This window comes from Opisthocomus hoazin, chromosome 2 (genome assembly GCF_030867145.1).
Source record: "Opisthocomus hoazin isolate bOpiHoa1 chromosome 2, bOpiHoa1.hap1, whole genome shotgun sequence".
NCBI classification, from domain to species: domain Eukaryota; kingdom Metazoa; phylum Chordata; class Aves; order Opisthocomiformes; family Opisthocomidae; genus Opisthocomus; species Opisthocomus hoazin.
Window position 1 is genome coordinate 79,250,943 of NC_134415.1, and position 17,666 is coordinate 79,268,608.

The following is a 17,666-nucleotide window of genomic DNA, read 5'->3' on the forward strand; positions in this document are numbered from 1 at the left end:
TGCTTTGCTCATATATTGCATCATTAAATCATTATCAGCATTGGATGATGAACTGGAAAGGTTATGCAAGTGCACAAATCTCCTCATGCAGTGACAAACAGTTTGACCATAAGAATCCAGGAAATTAAGTTTTTTTTCTTCTAATACTGGGTAGAACTGTTTCCAACTTGAAGATACAGCATTCCAGTACACTGAAAAATCTCCTTTGCAAATATAGTGTTATTTATTGTTCTGTGTCTCTTCAGAGCAGTCACACCATCCTTGATCAAAAACTTGATCAAAGGGCTTCACGTTGTGGTCCCCTGGAAGTTTTTTACATCCTATTTCTACCTAAAGACTTTCTCATCTTCAATCATAAATGCGGAGAGTTACCCCATGGCTCCCTAGAGCAATTCAGTGCCCTTCAGACTTGACTCCTGTAAGAGCTCTACATACAGCTACGCTTGAAAAATCACTCAGAAGCTGCTAAACGCAGTTGCCTACAATTTAAAGCTGGTGGGCTGAAGTGTTTCATAGCATAGTTCTTCATGCTGTCTGGTTTTTACAATGAGACATAAAGTACCATCTACAGGGAAAAAACGGTTATGATTCGGCCGTCTTACATCACTCCTTGCCCTTTGCCTCAAATAAAGCACACTCTGAGGACTGGCACTCGGTACTAATACACGCCAAAACACTGCCTAGGGCAGAAAGGTAAGAAAGAAAAGAAACAGCAATATCTTCACTGCAAAGTTCTTGGCCTCGACATCTCCCTCCTCCTCTGAAATACTAGTCAGCTCTCGGTTTTTTACGTCCCGCGGACAGAAACGCCAGGGGTAGACCTGGTGCCGCACAGAGTTTGTGCCGGCTACCGGCACGGAGCTGCCGGGGACACTGAGCCACCGCTTCATCTCTTGCAGCGCACAACCCCCGGAGCCCGGCGCCGGAGCGGCAAGCGTACCGGAGGAAGATGGCGCGGTTCGCCGAGAGCTGCGAGCTCGTCCCCTACCTGCGGGCGGCCATGGCCGGGCCCTACCGGGAGCCGCGCCGCAGGCCCCCGGACTTGGAGGCCAGGCTGCGGGCCTTCCTGGCCCTGAGGGACGTCGGCCCCGGCCTGGCGTAGCGCGGGCTGCGCGCCGCCCCCACACCGCGGCAGCGGGATCGACGCGAGGAGCGGAGCCGGCGGACAGCGTCCCCCTCGCTGGGAGCGACCCCTCAGGCGCGAACCCTTCCCATTAAAGCCTCGCTCTCAAGTCACGCCTCGCCTGGCGCTCATTGCGGCTGCCCGCGCGTGGGGAAGGTGGGCGGGGCGGGCGTCAAGACGCAAGGCGCGCGGCGCGCTGCTGCCGCCAGGGCCGGAAGTACGGCGGTGGTCGCGCGGAGAGGGGCCGGGCGCGGAGCGGTGAGTGCCGGGCGGCGCCGGGAGACACCCACAGCCCCCGGCCGGGCTGAGGGAAGCAGCGCCCGCCCCGCCCCGCCCCGGCACCGCGGGCGCCGCGTCCTCTCCCGGCCCCGCTGAGGGGGCGCGCGGCCTTCCCCGGGGGGCGGCCGAGAGCGGGTTGCGGAGCTCGGGGCTTCAGTAGGGGGCGGGGGTTGCGGTTCCGCCGGTCCCCGCCCCGCTCCTCGCTCCCCCCCGCCCGGGGCCTGCCGTCGGTGCTGGGCTGGGGGAGCCGTCCGGGGCCGAGCTTTGCCGCTTGGGGTCAGCCCCGTGAGCCCCCCCGCGCCCGTCGGCAGGCGGGGGCTGTCTGGGCACGCTGCGGGCGGCGTGGCGGTGTCCGCCCCCCCCCCCCCCCCCAGTACACAGCCTGGCTCTGGAGTAGACTTTTTTTTTTTTAGGTGAGCGTGCTGGTTTGGATTTTGCAGTCCATGCAGTGACGGTGTCACCTCGTGATGGGTCACCAGAGTCCTTCATGCGATCGAAACCCCCAGGCGGCCCGCTGCCCCGCTCGAGGCACACCGGGACCTCGGGAATGGCTGCCGCAGCGGTGGCAGCAGCTCCCCGGGAGCTCCCGTCATCCCCTGTAAGGCAGGGCTGGGCCAGGCCTGCAGCCGGGATTGAGCGTGCTCCGGCGACATCGGGCTCCCAGATACGCGGCTTGGCTCTGGCATGAACTGTTTGGTCGCTGAATGGGGCTAAAGAATCGCTTTTTGGCCACCCCAGTAGCATTTAGGTATCATCCGTGTGTGGTCTGCGTTGTTTCTTACAGCATCCCTTCAGTAATCAGAACTACTGTGCTCACGGATTGCTATGTTTAAATATGTGTTTGTATTTAAAACAACAGCTTTATATATTAAGATGGCAGGTAGCTAATATGTTTTGTGTTTGGCTCGGCTGATCCTCTTGACATAGGCATTTTGGCACATCTCTTCCGTAGTATTGTTTGGTGGATTCTTCTGAAATGGGTGGATTATAGATATTTTTTTTTGCTTGTTTTTAATTTTTGCATATTTACAATTGATGAAGCTTGGGAAGCCAGATTGGTGGTTAATAGTTAGCATTGTCAACCCAATTTTAGACAGAGCTCTTATAAAAAGCTGCTGATTTTGTGCTTTTTTGCCCGCCTCCGTGGACTGAAGCTTAGCAGGTAAGTGTCCTGAAAGAAATTTTCAGGAGGATAGAAGTGGGTAAAAGAAGGTGTGGAGTCCTGCCGCACTGATGCCAGTGAAGTTTTATCATTGATTGCAGGATTTCATAGTCTTGTCCCTGAATAATCCGAAATGTGGCATCTGCAGGGATGGAGCTGCAATTGACTTTTTTTTCCTTTTTTTTTTTTTTTTTACTATTGTTTGTTTCCGCTTAGGAGCTATGAACAAAGAGTTCTTTTTGTTCAATTGTTTTAGGTTGTGAAAGGAGCTTTCAGAAGGGATAGTCGTTTTTTAAAATACTGTACAGTTCACAGTACATCAGAGATAAACAAAATTCTGATCTGAGAAGAAAGTATCTATAGCCATTTCTTAGGATTTAAAAACACTTTTTAGAGAAAGTTTGTCAGCATTAGTGTTGATATTGTAAAGAAAGTTCAGAGGTTTCAGAATTGCTTCAGAAACTGTTGGAACTTTGACTGGTAAACCAAATGAGATTTGGTGTGTTAGAATGCAGACTTCTGCAATATTTCTTAATTAAAGCTGTTCTGTTCTTGTAGGCACCTGCTTTCATATGTGCAGTAAAAATGGCAGAAATGGCTCCTGACGCATCGGAGAAACTGGTTACCATTCACTCCAAAGCTCACAAAGATACCATTCTAGCTAATTTTGAAGACCAAAGGAAAAAGGATTTTCTTTGTGACATTACCCTAATAGTGGAGAATGTACAGTTCAGGGCCCATAAAGCTTTGCTGGCTGCCAGCAGTGAATACTTCTCGATGATGTTTGTAGATGAGGGTGAAATTGGGCAGTCAATTTACATGTTGGAGGGAATGGTCGCAGACACCTTTGGAGCACTGCTAGAGTTTATCTACACTGGTTGCCTCCGTGCCAGTGAAAAAAGCACAGAACAAATTCTGGCTACTGCACAGCTGCTGAAAGTGAATGACTTGGTGTGGGCCTGTACAGACTACCAGGCCACCCATAGCCCAAGTGATGCGTTACCAGCTCCGGCTCACAGTGGAGCCTCTGTAGCTGTTACTGTGAGAGACAAGAAAAATGAAGAACCACCAAAGCGAAAACGAGGGCGACCAAGGAAAATCACGAATGTCCAAGAAGAAAAATCATCCGCAAATTCTGCCGAAGATGGGCAGCTGAGAGAGAACAACTCCATGCAAAATAAGCAAAATTTTATGAAAAAAGACAATGCGGAAGAAGAAACAGTTGTCAGCGAACAGGCTCCAGTGAGGAAAGATGCAGTAGAAACTGAACCTGCTTGTGGCTCAGAAGCTGCTGTCGATTTGTCAGCAGAGAAAGATGAGAATTATGATCCCAAATCTGAAGGAATACAGAGCACTCAGAGCCGTTACAGCAAACGTAGAATAAGGAGATCAATCAAACTAAAAGATTATAAACTTCTCGGTGATGAGGACGAAAAAGGACTGGCAAAGAGAACTGATGGAAAAAAGAAACGTGCAGGTTCTGAAGCTCGCTGTAAAGACTGTGGCAAAGTGTTTAAATATAATCACTTCTTAGCTATTCATCAGCGGAGTCATACAGGTAGGCATTAAGAGGCATCTGCTTTTGGGTTAGGGTTTAGTGACTTGTTGCTAAATGCGAGCTAATTGTTGAAGTGTGGGCTGTTACCTACAGCAAGAACTGCCCAAAACAGCATGCTGACCCAAACTGTTGTGGGGTGTCTTTGAGATCTTGTTCGCTGTTTTATTCTTGTCAGCAGATCTTGTAGCCTTTATGTCTTACCTTGATTGCAGTTTAGTTAATCATTTCTCTGTTTAAACATTGAATAACATGGCAGTGCTTAATTATTTTATTGTTCTGTGAAGCTTGTCCCTGAATTTGCCTTATCACTACTTAGAAGTCATTGTTTAGTAGCTACTACATTGCAATGCATCTCACTATCAGCTTAGACTATCTAGCGAGAAATAATGCATCTATACTTACAAATGTCATCTTTTGCTTTTAGGGGAGCGCCCTTTTAAGTGCAGTGAGTGTGGCAAAGGCTTTTCCCAGAAACATTCTCTTCAAGTCCATGAGCGGATGCACACTGGAGAGCGGCCGTACACATGCACCGTCTGCAGTAAGGCTCTGACAACAAAGCATTCTCTTCTAGAGCATATGCGCCTACATACAGGTAAATATTTCGAGGCAAATGTAACCTGTCTTCCACAAGAGTTTGCCTTTCTGAAAAAAGGTATTTGTGCTCTCTGTCATGTGTGCTGGTTTATGTATGTATTTCCTTACACTTGCTTTGGATGTGACTTGTATTTTAATAAGTGATTTTCTTTACAGGGCAGAAGGCTTTTACATGCGATCAGTGTGGGAAATACTTCAGCCAAAAGAGACAGCTCAAGAGCCACTATCGAGTACACACAGGTATAACAAGTTTGGGTGGAAGAGCCGGCTTACAGTCCGTGCTGATTTGTCCTTATAATGATTGACCAAGGCTGAAAATTGTTTTTCAGTGGTGTGTTTAGTCTCTGCTACCCTGATGTGTGGTATCTTGATGTAACAATGAATAGGGTGAAAATGACAAAGTGGTGTATAATAACTGGAACGTTTAGAAAAATAGTTAATTGAGGAGGACTCTTACGCTGATTAAAAATTAGTTATGCTGTATCTGACTTATAACTTGGTTATTTTAGCCCTGCTATCTGTTACATAGAAGCTAGGAATTGTATAAATAATCGTCTCTGCTGCCAGTTGTGCACATTGCCGTGTAGTTTCCCCCTGCTTTGGACTGGCAATGGCAAACAAGCTTTAAGAAGTGTCCTCCTCACTTCTGGAGCAGGATGGAGATTAAGCTACACGCACAGGAAGTGGTCTTCAAGAGAAAGCATGTTTGGGGCGGAGCAGGTGTCAGTCCCCTCTTTTCCCATGATGATATCAAACAGAGAAATAGGGGTGTGACATTTAAGATAGGGAGGAGGTGGTGAATCACCTTTTGTTTTATCTCTATATTATATCAAAGTGGTTATTTTACAGGAGAGTGCTTAAACAAAGATCACTGAAGAGATACAGGGGATCACTTATGCACTGACACTTTTTTTGTTATTGCGACAAGGCCATTCACTGCCGGAATGTAACCAGTGTCGTCGCAAATTCATGGATGCGGCTCAGTTAAAGAAACATCTAAGAACACATACAGGTAATACTGTCCATCATGTTTTGTTATGGGTTGGGGTTCTTTGTTTGTTTTTTCTTGAAGTAACACAGACAAAACAGTGTTAGGCAAATGACACTTGTCACTGTGGGATGAACTTCTGCTGTGCTTGAACATAATAATGCCTGTATCGCTAGTGATTTGACATCGAGAATGCAGGAGCACGAAAAACATTGCATTACAACAGCGCAGAAGCAGTGCCTGTTATAGGAAGAGGTTTTTTTTTTTCTTCGCATTCTTATAAAGCTTGCTGCAAAAAGTGTCAGTTAGCTGTCCTGGACCGGGAGTTCAGGAGAGCCACATCCAGCTTGTATGGGGCTTGAAGTGAGCTAACTTGTAGCAGAAAGTACATGTCCTAAATGAATTGGGCAGCCCTGTCTGTGAGGCATGGATGCCTATGAAAAATGCTGCTGACTGGAAAAACAGTTATTTCTGTTTACCTTTTTATTATGCTGTAATAAACCAGATGTTGGCAGGAGATGGGCTGGGAGGGGTGATGTAGTGCAAGTGTGCCAGAGGGTGTTTTAAGATATTTAGAGGGTAAGGTGATACTTTAATGGCTGGAGAACAGGGATGAAAATGTTGATCTATCATCTTGTGATAACAAGGCATAAGCTTCTTGAAATAGTTTTCTTTGAAGGTTAAGGTCATAAGATGACTTGTAAGTATTTTTTCTTTTAAAATAGCTGTGAACAGTGGCAATCGTTTCTTCCCCAAATCAAATTATTAAGGATGTTGCCCACAGATGTAGTAAAGTATGCACAAGATCAAGTTATGTATCTCATTCATTTTTTTTTTGTCTTTCTGAGTGAAAATAACACAACTTTAAATTCACTGGGGTAGGGTGAGGTCAGAACTTGTGCCTTTGGGAGTTTTCGGTGTATTCGAAATAGTGTTAACTTGCAATACTGTAAAATCCTGCATTTTCTATTGCAGAGAACATAGTGTTTGTTGGCACACACAGTAGTTTTGTATCTCAAGCTGGCACAGCTCTATAAACGTAGTGGGAAATGAGAAGGGGAAGTGTAGTAGCAAGGTAAGTTCCAAAAATAGATCAATTAAGATGAGTTCTAGCAGAAACTGGCTTGCAATGTATTTTGCTTCAAGAAAAGACAAACCAGATACCAGTATTAATGATGCAGAAATAACAATTGATCTGTCCCATCTCAAAAGCAAGAAGTAAAATTCTAAGGAGCTCGGGGACAGATGTTAACATTGATACGACTGTTCTGCTTTGGCCAAAGAATGTCACAAGAATACAGCCTACTTAGGAAGTTACTCCTGTTTTAAGTAGGAGGCTGGGACTAGATGACGAGAGGTCCCTTCTGACAAATGCTTCTTGTTCTTTGATACTTTGCCCTGCCCTCCAAAGCCGTATGAAGCTGGGAAGTGTTGCAGTTCTATATCAAATGTGAACCTTCCTTGGGCACTGGCTGCTGCCCTGTCCCCAGTTCAGTGTGCTTGGATGGTGTGAGTTACCACAGTGGTGATCCGGATTCTCATATCTAGTGTCTTAAAGAAGCTCAATGCAACAAGGATATGTTATTTATTGAATATGTTATTTGTGAATTAGGATTCACTTTTGTTGGATAGTGTTTGTTTCTTGTGAACTTTTTGTTATTTAATTTGGCTTCTCAGCTTCTACTCAATTAGACACAAGGATTCTAAATGCAGTAAAAAAAACCACAAGAAACCCACAATTTATTCAGCCCATCACAACTTAATTTCTGACTGGTGTTCCCGGGATCTCACAGGGCTAGGCTGGAGCCTTATGAGAAGCCAGCAGACTTGTTAAGATAATGGATTCACTTTTCATGTTGGGAAATACGAGCTTACTCATCTGCAGGGTGCTACACCTGAGCCAGCATTAGTGCCTACTAGTTCAGGGTCAGCCTTTTTCAAACTTGTCTGTTCCATTTGGAACACCCACATCTGTATCATAGGTATGTTTTTCACTGCTCTGAGGGCTTGGATCACCTAATTCTGTATCTTCAAAAGGTAGAAACATCAGAGATGTATGTTTAAATTACTATACCCTCGTTTAACTAGCAAGTTCATTCAGTTTCTTCTGCCTGACCCATGGCAGAAGCGTGAGGATTTGACAGTACACACTTGATACTGTGTATGGTAAAATATAAAATGTTTTTTAATATATTGATGGAACGTGCTGTATAAAAACAGATGTCCATTTTCTTTTTGATAGGTGAGAAGCCCTTCACTTGTGAAATTTGTGGCAAATCATTTACAGCTAAAAGTTCTCTTCAGACTCACATTAGAATTCACAGGTAGAGTATGTCTAATTTTAATTTCCTCCTTTAAAAATATAACTTCTAATCTGATACCTGTATGCAGTGTTTGTTCAAGTATAGAATGGTCAGGGCTTGTTTGCATTTTGAATGGATGGTTAAAGATTGACATTTTTGTTTAATCTATTCAAGAAATGATCGGCAGTGGAAAGTTCTGCACTGTTAAATACTAGTGTGCCAAGACATTGTAAGATTCTTCTTTTGTGTATTGTGTCTGTTTACTGACAGTGTACTTACTACTCTATTATTTATGTGAAAACTTTACCATCAATTTTTGTTTGACAGCAGAACAGTAGCCATGGTGTAACAAGGTTATTGGAGCATTGTCCTGTTTCGCTGTAGTCTATCATGTCTCTTCAATAGCATTAGTTATCTTTTACCTTTGTCAGTGTGATGTATTGCATAAAGACATGTAAGATTTTAAATCATTGGAGAACTGTTGTGGGCCTTATGTAAAAGAAAATGTTTCCAGTAAAATTTCTCACTTTGAGTTGGGCAGCAAGTTGGGATTTGGACACTTTTTTTGGTTATAAAATCCACACTGTTAATAAATGTTCTGTAAATGTTCGTGCTTACAGTTGTGCCAAGTAAGTTGTTGCATTCTTGTCAAGGTCTAGCAGCACAGAATTTGTACCTTTGGTGTAATGACAGGAGGGCAGTTATCTCTGTAGCTGTTAAGTATATACTAATAAAACTACAGTCTGGGAAGTCAAATAGAAATAATGAGGAAGACAAATAGAGAACATTTTTAGTGTCATTATTCTTAAGTGCTTATGATTTAACAAAATAATAAAGTTTTTAGTTCTATAATAAATTGCGGAAAGCAGCATCGTCAAAGTGAATATTTTAATGAGATCAAATAAATTCTTTTGCAGAGGAGAAAAGCCATATTCCTGTGGTATATGTGGAAAATCCTTCTCCGATTCCAGTGCTAAGAGGAGACACTGTATCTTACACACAGGGAAAAAGCCTTTCTCCTGCACAGAATGTAGTTTGCAGTTCGCTCGTCTGGACAACCTGAAGTCTCATTTGAAAATTCATAGCAAGGAAAAGCAGTTTCAGGAAGCCAGCACTGCTCCAAGCACCAACACTAATTCAGAAGTGAGAAACATTCTTCAGCTGCAGCAGTATCAGCTTGCCACCTCTGGAGGGCAGGAAATTCAACTACTGGTTACAGATGCAGTACATAATATGAACTTCATGCCCAGTCATAATCAAGGCATTAGTATAGTTACTGCAGAAGATGCCCCAAACATGACAACAGACCAGGCTGGTAACCTCACGCTGCTTGCTCAGCCACCACAGCAGTTGCAAAACTTGTTGATTTCAGCTCAGCAGGAGCAAGCAGAACAAATCCAAAGTATCAACATGATTGCAAACCAAATAGAGACTGCCCAACCTGAACAAATGCATGTCATCACTCTTTCCAAGGAAGCACTTGAACATCTCCATGCTCATCAAGGACAAAATGAAGAAATCCACTTAGCAGGATCTTCACATCCAGCACAACACATGCAGCTGACTCAAGAAACAAGTCAACAGTCTCACTCTAGCCAAGAAGCGGTTCGTTCCCATCAAATCAGTGAAGAACAGAATCAAAGCGTACGTGTTTCTGAATCCCGTCAGCAGTCTCTGTCAGTAAATGAGTCATCTCATGAGCATCCTGTTCAAGGACAGGCTTTCTGAAATGCTTATTTGTCATCAGAGGGCTAGGCTATAGCATGCTTTTCATCCAGGCAGTGATTCCACGTATCGCACTTTCTTTCCTGCAGCATGATCTATCTGAATGTGCATTTCTTTATGATTTTTTGATGGGTGGCTTTCAGTTTTCTTAACCTTATTTATTTTAGACTCTTTTTTAATTTTTCCAGACTGGTATTTCTCTACCACTTAGTCCATACCTCACAAACGATTAATGTGGGTTTTTTGTGCCTCATATACATCCATGCCTACTGAGGAGATATTTGGCCCCTTGTCTGCATTTCTGTGTGACTCTCCAGAGAAGTGTACCTTGCTGGTGGAAGAACATCGTTCAAGATTATCTGCTGATGGGAAAGTACGACTTGTCTGATGAAGTCAACATTACCTGAACTACTGTCAAGCTTAAGATAACCAACACTTTTTGCAAAGCTAACACCATATGTCTTATGTGTAATTTTCTATGTGATCATTCCCTGAAGTGCATTTCGATTTATTGACTACCAAATTTGTTTGATTTGGGTTGAAATTCGTGCAGCCTTTGACTGGCCCTGGATCACCCCATCTGTTTACTGTATGCTGTGCAAGTTTTGCTCCTCAGAAATGCTTAAGCCGTTGCACTTGAATAGTGGCAATGAGATGTGGTGGTTACACTGGGCAACGGAAAATCCGAAATTGTTTTGTTAGTTCCGCCACTCTCTGCGCAACTGTGGGTGAGGTAGGTGACCTCTGTGCCTTAGTTTCATCATCTGGTAAGTGGGGATAGCGTTCACACACTCTGCCAAGCACTTTGAAGAGCTCTTGATGTTGAAGGCGCTATCCATTGCAGTGCAGAATTCTCTTCCTGACAGGACTCAGTCTAAGCTTAGGGGCCGGTATATATTTAAAGTGTTATTTTTTTGTACTTTTTAGAGCAGAATGTAATGTTACTTTTAATATATGTTAAAGCTGGTAATTGGTTTTGTGGGGACTTAAACAATGAATAGAAGTTTCCCTGCCTGGACAAGGTCCTGTGCAGCCTGCTGTAGGTGGCCCTGCTTCGGCAGGGGGGTTGGACTAGACCTCCCGCAGAGGTCCTTCCCAACCCTGAACATTCTGTGATTCTGTGAATCACTTCAGAGCGTAATGAGCTATATAAATGGGGCATATCGTGTTACAGTTGTATGGCTATTTTCGTTGACTAGATTAGATGCATACAGCTTGTTTTCAGTGGCTGACTGACTGCTAACAAAAAAGATCTGACATCTTAATAAAATGCCATGCCAGATTACATGCTTTGCATTTTCAAGTTCGGCTACTGCTAACATCTCACATAGTGTACTAGTGTGTGAAAATCTGGATAAAATGCCACTGGTACTTCAAGGAACGTACAACAACAGTTGTAATTTCTACTTTAAAATATCATACTTGTGATTCACATTGATATTTTATGTTTTAACAAATGAAAAGTGTAAAAATCAAGGAATTAGCAGGTGAATTTAAAAGCAAAACAAAAGATCTTTGTACGTGTTTGGCTTATATGACTGCCCACAGAGAGTCACTGGCATAAAAGCCCATGCCTAGAATGATGAAATAATGTGAGATGGAAGGGACTTCGGAAGCCATCTGGTCCATCACCTTGCTCAACGCAGGTCCAACTAGATCATGTCACTGTTGTCTGGTTGAGTTTTGAATGCTCCTAGGGGTGGAGGAGATCCACAACCTCTCTAGGCCACCATTTCCAGGGTTTAACCACATTCATAGTGAAAAAATATTATTTCCTATATTTAATTGGAATTTCCCATGTTCCAGTCTGTCTGCTGCTTCTTGTCCTGCTGCTGTGCTTCCAAGAAGTGTCGGGCTCCATCCTCCCATTACGTAGTTGAAGACACCAGTAAGGTCCACCCAAAGCTGCCTTCTCTTAAGGCCTGAACAAACCTGGCTTTCTCAGCCTTTTCCGTCATGTGCTCCAGCTCTTGAATCATTTTGACTGTCTTCTGCTGCCATCAGTCCAGTGTATCAATGTCTGTCTTGTTCTGGGGAGCCCAAATTCTGGACGACAATCCTTGTTCAAGTCAAGACTACTCAGCTGTCTCCCCACATGTACTGCTTGAGTTCGGGTAAGGATCTCCATTATGTTGAAGCACTAGAGCAGTTTTTCTATAAATTGGACATGAAAAGGGTAGTCAATGGGAATAAACCAATGCAAAAAAAATGTCCCACAGCAAGCCTGTGGTTAGGCTTTTCACCTCTTGTTTTTTCCATTAAGAATGGAGAAACACAATTTGTATACTTTCTGCCACCAGTGTATTCTGCAGTCGTACTTCAGAAGCTTGAATTCATGCTGCAAGAGCAGATGAAAAAACACAAGTGAAGCTCGTTATGACATCTACAACAATCTTGCTGATTAATTGTATAAGCTTATGATAATTATTCTGGTGGCTTCATCCTAACAAATTTGATTTTATCTAAAATACCATAGTGGGGAGCCACAATACTGTCTGCTCATAAATTTACTGGAGTAAATTTACTGGGTTCCTTCTCTGCCATATACTTACAAATCTTGCAGTGCCTAAAAGCTGTTTACAAGCTAAGTTCTAAGACTACCAGTAAAATAACTTAAATACTTTCCTCTCTTTTTGAACTTTGATTGTTCATTATGAAGTTCTAGCAGGATTAAGTATGATGCTACAATTATGCTTGAGCCATTGTGATTGCTTGGTGCTTTCCGTATAACTAAAAAGAATGAAGATTTGGTTTTGGAATTTTCTTTGCTTTTTCTACCAAACTACCACTGAAGAAATGAGCTTCTGAGAATAAGGCAGCAGTGACTCGGCTTGCACCCTGCGCTGCTTAAGCTGTCAGCACACGTTGTAGCTCGCACTTAAAAAGCTTCCATGGTCTCTCGTACCACAAATGTTGCTTTTTGACACCATTTGCTTCCTTTCTATTGAATACATTTCTATTAAAGACAAAAATAAATCCCTCTTCTGTGTGTACATTTTTAAGGCTGCAACTAGCCTAGGATTGCTTTGAATTTGAAAGGAAACCCCTTCAGCTTTGCTCTTTAGTCCCACTGCTACTAAAAACTATATAGCAAAAAAATGCATGACTTAAAAACTATGTTTCAAAGCAGCTCACTAAATATCGTTACTCCTTAGCCAGTAAACACCTTAACTTCTCATTTTCTCGCATAATCTTAGCAAATCCATCTCACCACTTACTAGGTTAAAATGAGATTAGGATTTTGGACATAAATACAGGAAAAGAAAGAGCCATTTTTGTGAGCAATTAGCACCATTGTGTGTTTTTTCTACTCCACTTGTAAGTTACCTGGAGTAGTCGAACTCTGAAAGGATTTTACTGTTCTTTTTTTCAAATGCAAGTTTATGAATTTTCAGCATTTTCTGAAGATTTTTGGCTGATGCTCCGGGTGGAAGTTGAAACAAATTCCTGAGGGGCAGAGCAAATGTGCTGTGTTGAGCGTGTATTTGAGTATTGTGTGTGTATACTTGCTCTGCTTGGCAGTTGTATTTGTGGCTTAGCTCTAAATAGGATTTCTTGACCTGGGCAATCTAAAGTTCAAGAGAGTTTGCTGTTCTGTGCGTGGAAGCAAAGATACTGGCAGTGTGGATGGGACTGGTGGGCCTTCTCGTCCAGCATCTCGTTTTTGACAAAGGAGTACCAGAGTATTTCATGGAAGCTGTGAAAGCAAATTGTCCTGCCAATGTGAAGAGCTTCGTCCCAGCATGTGTTACTTTGCAAGGGATTTTTTTGTACTTTTTATGCTCTCTTTTCTGGTCAGAAGGACTGAAAAAGCACTACTGGCGGCTGTACGGCAATGACCGCTTAGCATCTGAGCGGAAGAGGTGACTATCTCACCATGAACTCTTTCAGACTGAATTCTTACTCACAGGTTAAAGTTAGGGGTGTTGAGCCTGGCATCAATCTTGCCAGTTACTCAGGAAAGAGTTTAGCTTGCCTCTCTATTTGTAAAACACTTGTTCTACTATCTGAGCTGGTTACTCCTCATGATCCGTGTTCCTGGCTGGTGTTTGCGAAGACCTGTCCTTGTATGGTGATGAAAGCTAGCATGGGATTTGTTCCTAAGCATGGACCCAATGCCCATGTAAGCGTAGCAGCCTGGTGCATTTTGTGTCTGCACATCTTCCATCTCTGTGGCACACTCTGGCTGTCTGTGTAAGTGTCCGCATCCAGGAGAAGCTGAGCCTGACTTGGGAGCGGCTGGGAGCAGACCGGTTTGCAAAGCAGGCGTGCCCCGGTGTCCATGCAGCAGTCAGGGGCGCTCCCGGGATACACGTGCCTTCCCATGGGCAGAAGTCCTTCTTTGGAGGCTTTTTCCCAATTCTACCACTATTGCAAGTTCTCTTCAAGCACAGAGAAGAAACAGGTAATGCCGTATGTTCCATACCTGTGGTTTCAGGACCTCTTTTACCTATTTGTTAGAGGCATTAAAGAGTCTGCTTCTTGCAGTCCTGTGAGCTATGACATCCCTTTTCAGATCCCCCATAAAAGATGCTGAACAGTGAATGGTTTTCTACAACAGACAGACCACTGATCAATTCTGGCCCAAGCAATTCTTCCAAATTGAAAAAAATATCCAGGCGTGTTCTGGGTGAACCAGCATCTCACTGTAGCATGCTTACTGCTAATTTCTGGCTAATATTTTAATCCTACCTAATTGAATGTATCTTTGGAATGGCAGAGCGCAGAGCTTTGCTTTAGTTATCAACTCCCTACTCTGTCCTGCAAGTTTTTTGAACATCCATAGTCATAGCCCACTGTTGGTGCATTCCTGAAGGGAACCGATTCTCACATGCTTATGGGTCTTCCCTCCAAACCGCTGGATCCTCCTTGACCTGGAAGGCAGCATGCTGGTGTCTGTCACAGCAGTCACGTGCACTTCAGGTTCTCGTGGACAGTATTATATTGTCATCTTCAGAATCAGCTTATTCCTTTGGCTTTCCCTTACATTTCTTTATAGAGTGATACCAGTTTCTGCTTTCCATCTGGAAGACTAAGCTTACAGAAATTTTCTTTCTTGAGCTGACCTGTCCTTCATTCTCTGGCAGTAGGAAGACCTTTTTTGAAGTCTCATGAGTTGTTTGACTGCTGGGCGATCCAACAGCTGCATAGCATCTGTCAGCAAGGACTTCTGGCAGCCCAAGGACCCGGAGTGAAGCAGGAGTGGTGGCCCTCCCCATAGTCATCACAGCATGCCGTTGTGGTTCAGCAGCTTCAGCAGATAAGCCATGCAAGGTTTCCTCTCCAGGTCTTTGCTGTGAAGTTATTTGGCTCCTGTGTCTTCAACAAGCATGGCATTATTCTTTATGCAGCTTTCAGCGGTGCGATGCTGTAGTCATTTGACTCGCTCTTCACCAAAATGTCGCTGGGTGACCCCTAGCAGCTCTCCTGCCAGAGTGCCTGCACGTGGGGGCGCGCTCTCAATTTTTGTTTGTTTGTTTTTTAATTAATCCAGTCTGCCTTTCTGTTCCCTTTCTCAGCCTCTTTCAGATGCTATCTTGGACTGAAAGGAACTGAAATGGCCACAGCCACAACAAGTGGAGAGGTTTGGAGTGAGGAAGCCCTCTGAGAATCATGCAGAAGCAAAACTCTCAGGTCTCATGTCAGGGCATGTGTGCACATTTCAAAAGACCTCATGTTTCCAAGAACATGAGCTGCACGGCCTTTGAAAGGGTTTCAGAATCATGTAAATGTACTGCACAACTTCTCATGCTTTCCATATTGTTCTTCACGGTAATTGTTTTTGTCTCCAAACCGAATGCAGCACGGCATGTCTGCTGCCGCTGGTGAGCAGAGCGGTGCCAGCGAGCTCCCATCTAACTCCTATCACCAGCAAAATGTTTTAAGCTCATCTCAGTGCTATGAATAGGCCTGCAGAACAATGTTGTGTTGTCATAAACAGGTTAACAGAAAGAGGCTGAAATGAATGATAGTCACCCAGTTCAAGATTTTAATATTTATAATTCTGATAACTGGCAACTTGTTGAATATATTTTAGTGTACCTGAATTACAGAGTGATGTGAAAAGAAGGAGAGAAATAAAAACCAGAATGGATAGAAACAGCAAGTTGTTGGTGGCTCTTGGCTTGCTCTTTTATTTTAAAAAAAGCCCATCATAATTTTTCAGAAGACAGTCCTGTCCAGCAAATAGTATTAGTAGCTCATTGGCTAATACTGTTATGCTGGTTTGGCTAATTGTTGCTTTTCTTCTTGACTTTGACTATTAGATGAGCATTAGCAGCATGTTTATAGTTAATTCCATTTCTTGCCCAAACTGACAGTAAGATTTTCCTTGCCTAGAAATGATCAGTAAAAAAAATGCAGCTGATTTTTTTTTCTTTTTTTAAAAAGAAAAAGGAAGAACAGGAGCCAATCATATGTACGTGCAGGAATAAATTTCAGGAACAGAATTCGTGTGTAGATTTAAGTACACTTTGCAAATATCAAATATCAATCTATTTAAAAAAAATAATATGTAGTTGATTGCTCTGGTTTTAATACTTATGTCTACGAAAAAGAGGAAAGAGACATTTTGAAAGGCCAAATAAACTTCAGTTGTATGAATCTGTATCAAGCTAAAAATATGTGGATGTAGAGAAAAACAGGTATCAAAGAGAATGTTTTCTGTTAAGCGTTACTGATTTTGTATTTGACTCCAGGTATGCTGCTTCCCTTCTTGAATTTATATAAGCTCGCTGTAGACTTTTTTGGCTATAGCAGAAGCCATATGGTCTGGCTACTAAAATTAGGTTCTTGTCGCAGCCCGCAGAGGCTCCGTCGGTCGTCGTGCTGGCCCTCAGGAGGAGGGAGCACAGGGCTTTCCTTGGCATCGCTTGGTCGCAGCCCACAAAAAGTAGCTGCGGTTGCACACGCTGCTTTGCTGTGGCTGGCTGCGTCACGCCTGGGCTCCTCTGCTGCGTGGATTAAAACTGCCTTGTCTACCATAGGATTTTAACATGTCCCCTTGTCCAAACTGTTCCATCTCCCTCAGTTTTCTGCATTTTTTCAGCGGGACAACATCATAACAAGAAGTGGTAACATCTTGTGCGTGGGTCTTTCGGGCAAGGGAGCAGCTGTGGTAGCTAAACCTTCGGAATCCGGTCATCTTCACCACCTTCAGTAAAGTGAGGATGGAGCTCTTCAAAGCCAGCATTGCTGCAAATCCCAACAAAATAGCTATGAAAGTGACCCTGGTGAATCGCCGTGAGAAAATCTGACTGAGCGGCACACGGAACAGAGAAACTAGAGGGCTGTGTGGGGGAGCCCTGCTGCAAACTGCAATTTCTTTCACAGTCTGGATTTTTTACAGGCATGGGTAGTTCAGAAACATCTAGCTAAGAGGCTATGGGCTTTTGGGTTCTGACTCTGTGGTTATGTAGAAATTTAGCACTTTATAAAGCCATTTGGATATACAATTGCAAAAAAAATTGCATGTTGTTCAGTTGAGAAATTAATATGGTTTTTATTGTATTTGACAGAAGTTTGTTCTGCAGAACATATTTTCCACATGAAAATCACAACTGTCTCATCTGCTATAGGATGTTTGACTTTTTTCCTGGGGATGTGACAATTGTTCTGTCACTCCATGATGTCACAAAAAATTCTGCAGGTTTTTGATATGGCACGCAATTCAGTCTTGTCACTTCTAACACCGGCGTCTCCTCGAATTCCCCTTGTTCTGAGACGGGAGGTGACCTGACCCAGCTGTGCTGACAGAAGCCCGTGCTGACCCTACAGCTGTCCCGCAAAACCGCTTTTCCGCATGCTGCTTTATCCGGAAGGGCACGAAGCTGCGGCGGCGGCACGGAGCGTTGCTGGGGAGCCACGATCCCTCTGGAACCGCTCCGATGACACGCTGTGCCGTGCCGTGCCGCTCTGCCCAGCCGGCCGGCCGG

At 43.7% G+C, this 17,666-nt stretch overlaps 2 protein-coding genes and 1 long non-coding RNA gene across 16 annotated transcripts in view; 2 read left to right on the forward strand and 1 right to left on the reverse strand.

The window, feature by feature from the left end:
• AK9 (adenylate kinase 9) overlaps positions 1–1,221 on the forward strand; it is a 79,974-nt gene extending 78,753 nt beyond the window's left edge. Inside the window, exon 39 of the mRNA XM_075414232.1 lies at positions 900–1,221. Coding sequence (XP_075270347.1) covers positions 900–1,102 — 203 coding nt within the window. The 3' untranslated portion in view covers positions 1,103–1,221. The remainder of the gene's footprint in view (positions 1–899) is intronic.
• Positions 1–1,361, reverse strand: part of LOC142360581 (uncharacterized) — a 26,296-nt gene extending 24,935 nt beyond the window's left edge. For 2 of the 5 annotated variants that reach the window (XR_012763191.1, XR_012763189.1), the window contains exon 1: positions 989–1,361. This is a non-coding gene — a long non-coding RNA (uncharacterized LOC142360581). The remainder of the gene's footprint in view (positions 1–988) is intronic. The other 3 variants (XR_012763193.1, XR_012763192.1, XR_012763190.1) reach the window with 3 other exon arrangements.
• On the forward strand, positions 1,318–17,596 carry ZBTB24 (zinc finger and BTB domain containing 24). 10 transcript variants are annotated; one of them, XM_075414239.1, is made up of 9 exons: positions 1,942–2,564; positions 3,123–4,122; positions 4,547–4,714; positions 4,873–4,956; positions 5,645–5,728; positions 7,947–8,028; positions 8,925–10,465; positions 11,539–14,137; positions 14,820–17,596. In XM_075414239.1, the coding sequence occupies exons 2-7, from the start codon at positions 3,150–3,152 to the stop codon at positions 9,733–9,735; spliced, it is 2,202 nt and encodes a 733-aa protein (XP_075270354.1). In that variant the 5' UTR covers positions 1,942–2,564; positions 3,123–3,149; the 3' UTR covers positions 9,736–10,465; positions 11,539–14,137; positions 14,820–17,596. The 10 variants fall into 10 exon arrangements, with proteins under 10 accessions (XP_075270350.1, XP_075270354.1, XP_075270348.1 ...); XM_075414235.1 differs by lacking the exon at positions 1,942–2,564 and adding an exon at positions 1,318–1,381 and having other exon boundaries at positions 8,925–14,137; positions 14,820–17,595; XM_075414233.1 differs by having other exon boundaries at positions 8,925–14,137; positions 14,820–17,595.
• Positions 17,597–17,666: the final 70 nt, after the last annotated feature.

Excerpts from the sequence above, each read along its gene's own strand:
- ZBTB24 (XM_075414235.1), top strand. The coding sequence starts at position 3,150 with ATGGCAGAAATGGCTCCTGACGCATCGGAGAAACTGGTTACCATTCAC. Across the intron at positions 4,715-4,872 it reads GCATATGCGCCTACATACAG|GGCAGAAGGCTTTTACATGC; the intron begins GTAAATATTTCG and ends TTTTCTTTACAG. Across the intron at positions 5,729-7,946 it reads ACATCTAAGAACACATACAG|GTGAGAAGCCCTTCACTTGT; the intron begins GTAATACTGTCC and ends TCTTTTTGATAG.